Source organism: Microtus oregoni, unplaced genomic scaffold (genome assembly GCF_018167655.1).
Source record: "Microtus oregoni isolate MIOR12 unplaced genomic scaffold, Mior012 000027F_ref0000203, whole genome shotgun sequence".
Classification (NCBI taxonomy): domain Eukaryota; kingdom Metazoa; phylum Chordata; class Mammalia; order Rodentia; family Cricetidae; genus Microtus; species Microtus oregoni.
In genome coordinates this window covers 3,069,124-3,082,143 of record NW_024543086.1, presented here as the reverse complement: position 1 = coordinate 3,082,143, position 13,020 = coordinate 3,069,124, and the positions used below count along the sequence as shown (strand labels likewise).

The 13,020-nt window shown below is 38.6% G+C and overlaps 1 protein-coding gene across 2 annotated transcripts in view; it reads left to right on the top strand.

Annotated features, from left to right (window-relative positions):
• The window catches only part of Sox30 (SRY-box transcription factor 30), a 30,042-nt gene that overhangs the window by 2,182 nt on the left and 14,840 nt on the right, over positions 1–13,020 (top strand). The window contains exons 2-4 of one of the 2 annotated variants that reach the window (XM_041675824.1): positions 328–567; positions 1,916–2,095; positions 7,795–8,287. In XM_041675824.1, coding sequence (XP_041531758.1) covers positions 328–567; positions 1,916–2,095; positions 7,795–8,287 — 913 coding nt within the window. The remainder of the gene's footprint in view (positions 1–327; positions 568–1,915; positions 2,096–7,794; positions 8,288–13,020) is intronic. The other variant, XM_041675825.1, reaches the window with a different exon arrangement.

The window sequence follows — 13,020 nt, the reverse complement described above, 5'->3', positions numbered from 1 at the left end:
TAGACTAATTTTAGTGGGAAATGAACTACATGTTAATTACTGCTAGAGGTGTTAATGAAGCTCAAAGAAACAAGTCGCCATCCACGTGTCTCTAATGGTACTGAACAGTATCTTCAACAATATTAAACTCTCTAGGAGTCACACTAAGCTACAGTTAAGAATGCTGAGTTTAGGGACTCTACGGAAGTTTGGAATATTGGCAACATTTTGACTGTATTGTAGTGTATGTTTTCAGGTACTGATATATAAGTATAGATGAAGGTACACTTGAACTTAAAATCGCGTTATGTGGCACGTTAACGTAGTCTCTTCATTTTTGTCGTATAGGAATACCTGATACTCCCTTCAGTAAGGACAGAAATGGCCATGTGAAGCGACCTATGAATGCATTTATGGTTTGGGCAAGAATCCACCGGCCAGCACTAGCCAAAGCTAACCCAGCCGCCAACAATGCAGAAATCAGTGTCCAGCTCGGGTTAGAGTGGAACAAACTTAGTGAAGAACAAAAGAAACCCTATTATGATGAAGCACAAAAGATTAAAGAAAAGCACAGAGAGGAATTTCCTGGTAATCAATGAAATGAACAAAGGCTCTTTCCATTTCTTTTAAATTTATTTAGGTAAAGATTAAGTTAGGTTGAGATTTCCTAATCTATGTGTGACAAAGAAAATAATGGCTAGCATTATAATAATGATCGAATTAATACTAAACGTACATTTTCTTAAGTGGAACACAATTGTGAAATATCACATATTTACAAGCCAATACAAATCAGGAGACATATGCTTTTACTGTGGCTTTGATTAAATACATATATGTACATACAAACATACATACACAGCTACAGCTATAAAAGTAGCAGTAAATCTCCATGGTTCTGTTTTGTAGTATACTTGACATATTAAATAATGGCTAAAAGATAATTAAGATGCAGGAATTAATATCCTCTTCCATTTTAATGTTAAGTGTTTTCAGAACATAGTCCTGTTTTTTTGATTGGTAGATTTATTTGTATCACGACACAGTTTGAATGAGTGATTTGTCCTCCTCAGTAAGGGCATTACGATAAAGGTTGGGAACTATGCATTCTTAATATTTATTTATTTATTTATTTATTATGTATACAACATTTTGTCTGTGTGTATGCCTTCAGGCCAGAAGAGGGCACCAGACCCTGTTACAGATGGTTGTGAGCCACCATGTGGTTGCTGGGAATTGAACTCAGGACCTCTGGAAGAGCAGGCAATGCTCTTAACCTCTGAGCCATCTCTCCTGCTCCCGGAACTATGCATTCTTTGTGGCTTATATAGCTGTGCATAATGGGAAAAGAATTTTTTTTTCTGAAATACAAACAGAAATACTTTAGGAGACAAGATTCTGAGGTATCATCTGGATGGAACCAGTGCTTTGTCTATAGGACAGCATCACACTGCTGACTTTGAAGGAAGTTAAGGTGTTTGTGATTTTATTAATTGCCATGTCTCAGAGAGAGACTTCCTAAACCAGGCGTAAAAATAGTGACTGGTTATTTGTGACCATTGCATTACTGAGATTTGTACTTTAGAGAATGAAGAAAGAGGAGGAGAGAAATAATGTCTTATGGGGTATTTTTCTTTAGTAAAGGAAAGGGTTTGGGGTTCAAACTCAATGACGTCTGTATAGATCCTACCACAGAGTCACTCCGTGTCTCTGAATATAAGGCATTTTGACTTTCCTCTCTATTATTGATTATAAAATTAAAAAATTTAGAAGCTTTGTGGATATTGACACTTGTTCCAGAAATAGCCTCATGGAAATGGAAAATATACTTTTAGATAGCCCATTTTTTAAAAACTTTCAAGTGTTCTATATTTTTTAATATAAAAAGGCCAGACTCTGTATATTCCTATTAAAATGTCTCTATCTTTTTCTTTAGGTTGGGTTTATCAGCCTCGTCCAGGGAAGCGAAAACGCTTCCCTTTAAGTGTTTCCAATGTATTTTCTGGTACCACACAGAATATTATCTCTACAAATCCTACAACAATTTATCCTTATCGCTCACCTACCTACTCTGTGGTAATTCCCGGCCTTCAGAACACCATCACTCATCCAGTTGGTGAGTTGGTCCTATTGTAGATTGTTTGTAAATACCTCAGAAATTTACCTCTTAAGTTGAAATTTAATTTCCATTAAACCTAGAATTTAGAACAATAGTAAAGGAATAAAATTAAGAAGAGAGAAAGTGAAAACATTAAATGAGAGAAGGAGCAATAGCAGATCAATGTGGACAACTCTCACTTTTTAATTAAGTCAGGATGAGTCCCTGGGTTAGTCAGAGGAGGAGGAAATGACTCATGCAGTTCGTAGGGAATAGGGGTCGTTTCACACACAGAATAAAGTACTGCTTTGCTGATGCGGTGCGAGGCACCCTGTCACGGATCTTAGGAAGGATACTGATCTATTGAAGACCATTCTTTGCCGTTCCATTTCCCTAAATACTTGTTTGATTCATGTTTCTCACAGTCTGGTCTTAACCACCTTGTACCGCAGTGGCTTGTTCCCCCAGAACTTTTATAACCAACTCTTAAGGAAACTGCAATCCATTCACTAGTGCAATGGCTTATCTTAAAGCTGCTTTCCCAATTTCTGCCTGCCTGGGTTCTCCTAATGATAAAGCTGGCCCTATGATAATGATAACCTATGGGTTAGAGATGGGTCGATCTTGGAAACTGACTTGTTAATACTATGCATTTTCAGTATTTTTTAATTAAAGATTTTTATTTTATGTACACGAGTGTTTTGTTTTCATATGTTAACTATACACACACTGTATGTAAGTGTGTGTGTGTGTGTGTGTGCACGTGTGTGCACGTGTGCTTGTGCCTGGTGCTGGTGGCAATAAAAAGATGTTAGATCCCTTGGGCCTGGAATTGTACTTTGCCGTTTGGTATTGGGAATTGGTTTAAAATTGCCATTTGGGCACTGGGAACTGAACCTGGGTCCTGTGCAAGAGCAGCAAGTACTCTTAACTGCTGGGCTGTCTCTCCAGCCCCATTTTCAGCCTTTTAAACTGTGTCATTTTAGCCATTGGAAGTAACAAAAACTGCACTAAAGGTTTCTCTGTCAGGCGAAAGATGCAGAAAGTTTGTCTATTGCCTCGATTTTACAATATAGTCAGGCACTCTTAGTGTTGTCTGTAATACTGTATTTCAAACTAGGCTTCTCCACTGTATCTTTATATTGGTTTTCCATTGTTAGGTATTGTTTTTTATTTTAGTACATGTTGCTTTTTGTCACCCCTCCCCTCAAGACTTTACTTGCATCTGTTTTGTTCTTTTTTTTTTTTTTTTTTTTTGAGACAGGGTTTCTCTGTAACTTTGGAGCCTGCCTTGGAACTAGCTCTTGTAGACCAGGCTGGCCTTGAACTCACAGAGGTCTGCCTGACTCTGCCTCCTGAGTGCTGGGATTAAAGGTGTGTGCCATCACTGCTTGGCTTGTTTTGCCCATTTTTAGCTCACATTTCCCAGAAACAGATTTATCAGTGCTCTTATCTGAAGCAGTTAAGCTTTTACACCTCTGTACAGAGATATGGATAGAAGAAGACTGAATTTTTTTTCTGATATTGGGAGAATTTGTGCATCACAATTTTGTTATTTAAGTATGGTAAACAGGATCACAGGAAGCAGTTCAGAAACAGCACAATAGTAAACAAAACATTGTAATGAGTCTTTGTTGAGTACTTCAAAAAGTTGTTTACAATGCTATATATTTCTTGTGAGGGCCAGAGTTTAAAGATTCATTTCCTGGATCTCAAGTGATAAGCAGAAACATTTTATAAAGATAATTTGAGAATTGTTTTTAGATAAGTCACATTCATACTGAGATTTGTTTACTACAATGCTGTCCAATTGTGCAACTTTGATATATGTTTAATTATTCCCATCATCTTGGTACTGTATTACTTAGAGGTGATAGTATAACTAGGATATTTGGAAATTTAAGACTCTAAAATTATTAAAGTTAGTTAATAGACTATATCATAAAGTCCTTTAAAAGACCATAGTTATTGACCAGAATTGTGTTGTCTCCACTGTCTCTTCAGTTGCCTCTTGAAATTATTAGTGTCTAAGCCAGCAGTTCTCAACCTGTAGGATGTGACCCTACAGAGGGATGGACGTCAAATGACTTTCACAGGGGTTGCTTATCAGTTTACATTATGATTCATAACAGTAGCAAAATTAGAGTTATGAAGTAGCAACGAAATGATTTTATGATTGGGGGGTCACTACAACATGAGGAACTGTGTTAGGAAAGTTGAGAACTACCAGTCTAAGCAGTGATTTTGTTCTTTCTGGTGAATTTATCAAGTCGGGTAGTATTGCCTTATAGTCATTTGGTTTTTGTTAATTCAGTTTCCTTCTAAATGACTGATTTAAAAAAATGTGTATGTGTGCTTGCATGCACAAAGTTGTGGTGCCTGAGTAGGCTAGAGGGGTCAGATACTTCTGGATTCTAAGGCATTTGACATGAGTGCTGGGAATAAAACTTGGGCCCTCTACAAAAGAAGTTACGTGTTTTTAACTGCTGAGCCATCTCTCCAGCTTCCAACTTCCTAATTTTTATTTGCACCACTTAGAACATATATGCTTATTTTTTTTCACACAAGATTTTGATAGATTTCTCTTAATTTGACCAGTTAACAGCTTTATGATTTAGGAGTATGTTTCTTTTCTTTGCTTTGAACATCATCACATAAACAACCACTTTTCTACAAATGTTATACTTCGGTTATCCTTTTCAGTCTTCTTCCCTAAACCAACATTTATGATGCAAAAAAGTGAATAAAACCTCATTATTTAATTAGTGATTTAGAAATGCATTACTCAAATTTCATACCAAAGTCATGGATTTTCTAGTAGTCTTTCCTTTTATTTGATGCTCAGTCAAGCTTGCTTCATGTTCCTGTGTAGTCTACCAAGCCTGTTTGTTCTAACAACCACCACACTTTTCTGGAATACTTCATCTCATTAAGATGTCGAGTATACTTGAAAACGGTAAGTGTACTCAGGACTTTCTGTTCCCATGACTTGTTCTCTCTCCACTATCTCTGAGTGAATTCAATGCAGTAGTTGCAAGCCTGCTTGTCTGACCTCTCTACCGTCTACTATTTATCAGGCAACTGTTTGAGTCATTAGAGCTTTGATCTTTTTCTCAATCGTCCATATCACTGACTTATTAAAGGTTATACACTTTTAACCTCCTTATCAACAGGAACATTGACATTTAAAGATACTGTGTTTCTGGATAATTCTTTGTAAGAAAATACAGTAGTTGATTTATGTTACTTTTTATTTATTATGAAATGAATGCATTATTATCATTCCAGGTCTCATTTCCATCTCTTCTTGGACATATTTAGGTAGAAAGAGAATTGGAAAAGACATGTCCCCCTTTCCATGACTAAAATCTGATCAATAGTTCTATAGCGTTCTTGTAACTTACTTTTTCTGATAACTAAGTGCTTATGCTGGGTATAGGAAAAAGAACTCAACTTTTTGAAGTAGATGGTCAGGTTAATTTCTTGAGTATGGTAATAATAATTCAAGAAATAAAAAAATTGAGAAATTTTACAAGTTTTCCTGTCCATGTGATTGCAAAGTGCTTTAAGTCTTCCAGCAGAACAGCATGGGCTTACTGTCAACTTAGGTTGAATTGTTTTTCAAATATTAAGTCTTTCTAAGTGTTTGCATGGGAGTGTATATATCTGTATGAGTGTATGTGCACTTGTATGTGTGCATGGATGTGTGCCTTTGCATGCCTGTGTACAGAGGCCAGAAGAGGCTGTTGCATCCTTGAAACTAGAGTTACAGGTGCCTGTGGAACCCTGAGCTTATTATGAGAATATTGGGATCTAAACTCTGGTCCTCATTGTAAAGCAGGTGCTCTTAATCACGGAGCCATCTCTCCAATCCATCTTAACTATTTCTAAAGGCAGTTTCGTGGCTAGATCCTGGTAATGAAAATGTGAATAAAAGAACATGGCATGGTGATGCATGTCTGGGATCCAGCACTCAGGAGGCTGAGGCAGGAGGACTGGGAGCCTGAGGCCAGTCTGAGCTAACAAGATGAGGACAGCTTGATTTATATCCTTCTGCACTTTGTTGGGTTAGGAACCATATTGAAATGGATGGGTGGGACTCTTTGTTTCTGCTTTGAGGTTTAGAAGGGCATTACATTACCTTCCGCTACTGAGAGAAGAAAAAGAGGGAGGTCTTAACATGGATAAAGTTGAAAGGTCTGCATTTTGGGCCTCTAAAAGACATTTCTGTTTTGTTTTGTTTTGTTTTGACAGGGTTTCTCTGTAGCTTTGGAGCCTTTCCTGGAACTAGCTCTTGTAGACCAGGCGGGCCTCAAACTCACAAAGATATGCCTGCCTCTGCCTCCTGAGTGCTGGGATTAAAGGCGTGCGCCATCACCGCCCGGCCTGAGAGACATTTCTAACTGCAGCATCCGTGCTTGGACTGTGATCTTGTTAGCAGATACCTAGCTGAATTGGAATACAATGGATATGACTATCTTCCGAAGGCTTCTTTTTGTATTTTGTCATGAAAACTTAGTTCAGTTTAGTCTACATGTGTTGTTTGGATAATAGCATCTCAGACAGCAGTACTGTCTTTTTAGGAGTGGAAAGATAAATCACATGATTTTTTTTTTTACTTACCTTTAAGAATTCTACCCTTGCCAATCATGTTCTGCTAATATTCTTTCCAAGTCTGTTACACTGGCAGGAATCTGTAAAGGGTACCTGGGCGTGAGCTTAAAGCAAATGGCAGATTGAGAGAATGGAGATGGAAAGCAGGCTAGACTGGGAGGACTGTAGGTGAATGTCCACCAGCCCCGAGTTTATTTCTCAGCCAGCATATATACTAATTACAGGCAAGACAGCACAAAGAGCAGTACCATCAGCCAACCGTCTTCCTACACTGTCCTTTGGAGGAAGCTCAAGTAGGTGCATAATCTCTTACAAGAATTCAGCTAGCAGCAAGCAGCTATTAATCACTTAAGGAGGAGTCCCTCCGGCTGGCACACACCAGCCCAAATCTTAATACACTAATATACTATTTCATCTGGGCAAAAATGCTCTTCTTTGGGCGAATACAGACGTTTCTCAAAGCTCTTAAGGTTGCAGGCAGAGCAGGCAAGCTTGAACTCAAATGACTTATAAGTTAGAATGGACTCCAGATGGAAACTGAGTCACACATAGGCTCCCACAAAAAATGATCACAGGGTTACTCTGAAACTTCTACTTATATGAAAATAAATATATTTCAGACTGATCAAAACCTAAAAACTATGAAGTGAACATGTGGATTTTCCTACTACCCATGTATCTTGTGCCCCACTCCTAGATTATTCCTTAATGATAATTGTTGCCAGTAGTCTTATATCAACATTTTAATGTATACAATCTTCTAAATTATCAGTGGTAATGCTGTTCACTTACATACCTATCCAAGTTGAGGACTTTCCTATTTTGTGCTAGGCAGAAGCTGAGCTTGGGGATGTAGTAGTGAACAAAACAGAAGGTCTCTCTTCTTAGGACACTCAGAGGCCAGCTGGGGAAGAGAAAAATGTTAATCCACAAGAAAGTACAGTGGCTTCTGCGTTGTCAGAATACTGTAAATAAAGGGGAGTGTGGTTTGATATGACACCACTACTGGGTGAAGGTAATAGTGAGCCCTCCTTCCATGTTCCAGTTCACAGTGTGGTGGACACCGGTAGCGATCTTAACTTCTGCTCTTTTTATTTCTGAAGGTGAAGCCCCACCTGCTATCCAGCTGCCCACACCTGCAGTCCAGCGCCCTAGCCCCATCACACTTTTCCAGCCCAGCGTCTCCAGCACTGGCCCGGTGGCCGGTCCGCCTCCAAGTCTGACGCCCCGCCCATCACTCCCTCCTCAGCGCTTCTCTGGGCCTCCGCAAACAGACGTTCATAGGCTTCCTTCGGGAACCAGTCGCTCTGTGAAGAGACCCACTCCAGTGTCTCTGGAGAGCACCAGCAGGATTCCAGCTGGTGCAAGTACTGCCCATGCCAGATTTGCAACCTCACCTATCCAGCCTCCCAAGGAATATGCCAGCGTTTCCACGTGTCCCCGAAGCACTCCAATTCCCCCAGCTACTCCCATTCCACACTCACACGTCTATCAGCCCCCACCCCTTGGTCATCCAGCCACACTTTTTGGGACACCACCACGATTCTCGTTTCATCACCCTTACTTCCTACCTGGACCTCATTACTTCCCATCAAGGTAAAAACAATTTTCTACCTCTTCTCTAAAAATACTACTAGTGAAGTATCCCCCCCCCCACCCCCCAATCTTGGTTTTTCAAGACAAGAATTTCTCTATGTACCCCTGGCTATCCTGGAACTTTCTCTGTAGATCAGAGTGACCTTGAACCTAGAGATCCACCTGCCTCTGCCTCCTGAGTGCTGGCATTAAAATCATGCACCGCCGCTTGGCATGAGGCATTTCTTCTCTTCTGGAAAAACCTGACTTCCTCAGTCAGGTTTCTGTTCAACTTTGGAGGTTGAGTGAGAACCAAGCAGTCCACATAAAGGGATGAAGGGGGCCACATAAGGACCCGGGAGGTAGAGCTAGAGAGAATGCATTGGCATCCATTGGGGCAGCTGTTTCTCCACTCCAGCCAGCTCTTTCCACAGAAAATATGGTTTCAGTATTGTCAAATGTGGTTTCATAGGATGGTCCCGTTATTGGAGCTGTGTTTCAACGGACACAAATTGTGTGGTATCTTATTAAAATATGGACCCTGACTGTTAACGTCTCAGGTACAAGAATAACCTTAGCATGCTTGCAAGTCTGCATTTCTTATAAGTGATGCCAGTTCTGTTTGCTTAAGGACAACATTTTGAATGATAAGGATGGAAAAGGGAGGTTTTCAAGTCAAGAGAGATGGAATGGCTAGTTAAAAGTTACACTTCCTCCCCACCCATTTCCGGGAATTGAACTCACGACCTCTGGAAGAGCAGCTAGTGCTCTTAACCACTGAGCCATCTCTCCAGCCCCCTCCCTGCCCATTTCCAAACCAGAGAATTACCCGTTAATTACCAGTGATGAAATTTTGTTTTGTAGGGAAATATCTTGGGAAAGCAAATTGAAACTTCACTTTGCAAATATCCTCTACTGCTCTGTTGCTGTTAAATATACAGGCACAGTTAATGTTGTGATTGGAATATTAAGATGTTTGATACCAATCTTTTATTGTTCTATAGATGAACTAATAGGAAGTTAGGGTTTTTTTTTTTTTTTTACCATGAATAGGTTTATAGGATTTATCTGTGAATATTCAAATTCTCTGATACTTTAAAGAGCATTTTATAAGAAGACTTATGAAAACAAGCACTTAGAATATTGAGTTATATCTCTAATTAGCAATAGTAAATGAAGTGGGTAAATAAGAATATTGTACGTCTTGAACTTGAATTTGATTGGATTTAGGAATGCCAAATCAATATCAAGTGTAAATATCAAGATAATATGCTTTTTTTCAAAAAGGAAAGTGAGATTTATAATTTCAGACTTAAAATCCTTTGTAATTGTTTTCTGACTTTTGTCCCTATATATCTGATGATAGGTTTTCCCAGGGAATGAGTTACCTTAATTATGCTTTCTTAAATAGAAAAATCTAGTATTGGTAAATGACAAAATTAACTGATTTCCTTTTAGTTTTGTCTCTGGATTGATATTGGAATTTTATAAAGAGTATTTACTCCTAATTGCTTCAATATAATGATTCTAATGGGTATTTGAAATCGAAATACACAAATTTTGTGTTTATTATATTTTACATATTTTAACAAAAGTTATATTTTAGGCATTTTAATGGAGTGTTTTGTAAAATGAAGGGACTCATAGATGTGCTCCTACCTCCGAGATAATGCCTTCCTGCCTTTGAGTATTCGCCATTTCGTTTTTTATTTGAAACTCTCTTTTCCTTCAGGCAGCATCCACGCCTCTTGTTAGTTTTCTTCTCTATCAACCCTCCTTTTTCCCCTGCTTGTGGCATATTTTTAAAGATTTGTTTTTATTTATGTGCATATATGTGTTTGCCATGTGTGTGGAGACCAGGAGAGAATGTTGGATCCCTCGGAACTGAAATTACAGGTGGTTGTGAGCTGCCTGGTGTGGGTGCTGGGAACTAAAATTTCTGTTCCTCTGGAAGAGCAGAGTGTGCTCTTAACTGCTGAGCCATCTCTTTACCCACTGTAGCATATTTTTGTCTTCATACTCAAGAGAGGTGTATGGAACCTTCATTCTGTTCTTCATTTAATGTTGCATGAAAAATATTAAAATATGAAAGACAAATGGTGACTTAGTACCCTCAAATAAAGAGAAAACATATTCAGATATATACATATACAGAAGGCAGTCTGGAGAATTCCTGATTTATAGAAACATAGCAATCTAGTTGTTAAATTTTAGACACAAAAAACAGGTTAAAATTCTTTTGAACAAGTATTTGGTTGTAGACTTATTTAAGAATTTTATTGAGGTGGGGGGGGGGGTTGGGTCACACCTTTAATCCCAGCATTCGGGCGGCAAAGGCAGGTGGATCTCTATGAGTTCCAGGCCAGCCTGGTCTACAAAAGGGAGTTTCAGGACATCTAGGGCTACACAGAGAAACTCTATCTCAAAAAACAAAACAAAAAAGAATTTGATTGAAATTCTGACTCTTTGTAATCACACATATATATGCATACTTTGAACTTTGGTGGAGGAAGGACATTTCCAGTCCCCACATATGGATGGATCTAATTATCTTGGAATACCTTCTTCTGTAGCTACCTATAAACACTGAATTTCAGTAGCAATTTAAGATGAGTGAACCCATCAGAAAGAATAAGAGGGTAAGTCTATATTTTGTAATGGCCAACAAGCTGAAGACTATTTAGAGCTGTCCTGGAGATGATGTTCAGACTCAGAAATAGCTTCAGTGGTTATGAAGTCAGATTTAAATGCCTATGTGAGGAGACATCCAGTCTTGGCTTTATGCATGGTCTCAAACTAAAATCTCTCCATAAGTCACAATTGCAGAGGGCTTTTTCAATGATAGTAAAAAAGTAGAGAAAACTTTTATAACCAAGTCAGGTGAAGTATAAAGAGAAATACGTTTTTGCCTGGAGTTTTGTGTGCTTTCTGAAGTGCATTCATTGCACACTGATTGGAATCTAAAATCACCCAGTCTACTTTTTGAAGACATTTTAAAGTTGATAAATTCCTTTTTGATTGATGGTAGGTTACCCAGGGAACTGTTTTAAAGGAACACTTCTACTACCCGAGCAAGTTGAAACTTGCAAGGGAACAGAGAAGTGGTTAGGACATGAGAAAAGGAATCATTAAGAATATGAGCTTGGGGTCTGGAAAGATGGCTCAGAGGTTAAGAGCACAGACTGCCCTTGCAGAGGACCCAGGATCAGTTCTCAGGTTCAGCACCCACGTGGAGGTGGACAACCATTTTTTACTTCAGTTCCAAGGGATCTGTTGTCTTCTAGGCTGCTTGGGCACTACAGGCATGTCATTCACAGACATACATATCTATAGTCTCACATATACATTAAAATATTTTTTAAAAGAATTTGAGCTTGGTGCTGGAAAGATGGTTGTCAGTAAAGAATGAAGACCTCTGTGTGCAAGTGTGTCTGCAAACACACACACACACACACACACACACACACACACAGAGAGAGAGAGAGAGAGAGAGAGAGAGAGAGAGAGAGAGAGAGAGAGGGGGGTGGGGGGGTTACAATCTTGTAATTCTAGTTCTGGGGAGGCAGAGACAGGTAGATGCCTGGGACTCACTGACCAGTCAGCCTAGCCTACTTCACAAATCCCAGTCACAGTGAGAGACCCTGCCTCAGTAGTTAAGGTGGCTAGCTGCTGAGGAGTGATAACCAAGGCTGATATTTCACCTCCTCATGCACTCATGCACAAATGCTTTATGTCTGCTAATGTGTAGGTGTACATACATACTCACAGAGACACACACACACACACACACACACACAGAGAGAGAGAGAGAGAGAGAGAGAGAGAGAGGAGAAAAAGGTCTATAAAACCTACAAATAGGATTAGCATCCCAAGAATTTGAGATAATTGAAAATTAGGAAGAAACTAAATATATGTATTTTAAATTATTAATGAAGACTTGCATTTCAACTGAATATGGTAATAAGAACTGAATTTAAGTTTTAGGTGAAACAGTAAAGCTGTACAAAACATATGTATTGTAAGATATTGGACCTCAGGTAATGAGCAATGGTCTGTGAAAAGCAGAAACCTAGAGAACAGGGGGAGCTGCAGCAATATATTACCCAAATACACCGTTTTCAACAAAACTCAAAAACAAGAAATTGCAATTCATTCAAAAGTAAAACAAAGTTGAGTGTGGTGGCACATACCTGTGATCCTTGTATTCAGAAGGCTCAAGCAGGAAGATCATAAGTTCAAGGCTAGCCTGGGTTTCATAGCAAATATTAAACCAGCCTGCCTCAAAGTGAATGAATTAATTACCAAATGGATGAAAATAAAAGAAAGGAAAATCAGTAGAAACGTTATTCCAGAATTGAGATTGACAAAGACCCCAAAACTATTACTAATATTTTTAATAACTAAAGAAAATTATGCTTAAAGATATATTATGGACATATTATAATCATTATTTTTAACAATTTATTTTTATGTACATTGGTTTATGTTTGTGTGTATATCTGTGTAAAGGTGTCAGATCTCCTCAAGCTGTAGTTAAAGTCAGTTGTGAGTGGCCATGTGGGTACTGGGAATTGAATCTGGATCTTCTGAAAGAGCAGCCAGTGCTCTTAACCACTGAGTCATCACACTAGCTCCTATATTTCTTTGATCAAACTGAAAATATTGATGATGGCATAGAATATTTTTAAAAAAGAACAAATAGAAATTCTGAAGTTGAACTAATATGAGTAACCAAAATGAAAAATTCATCAGAG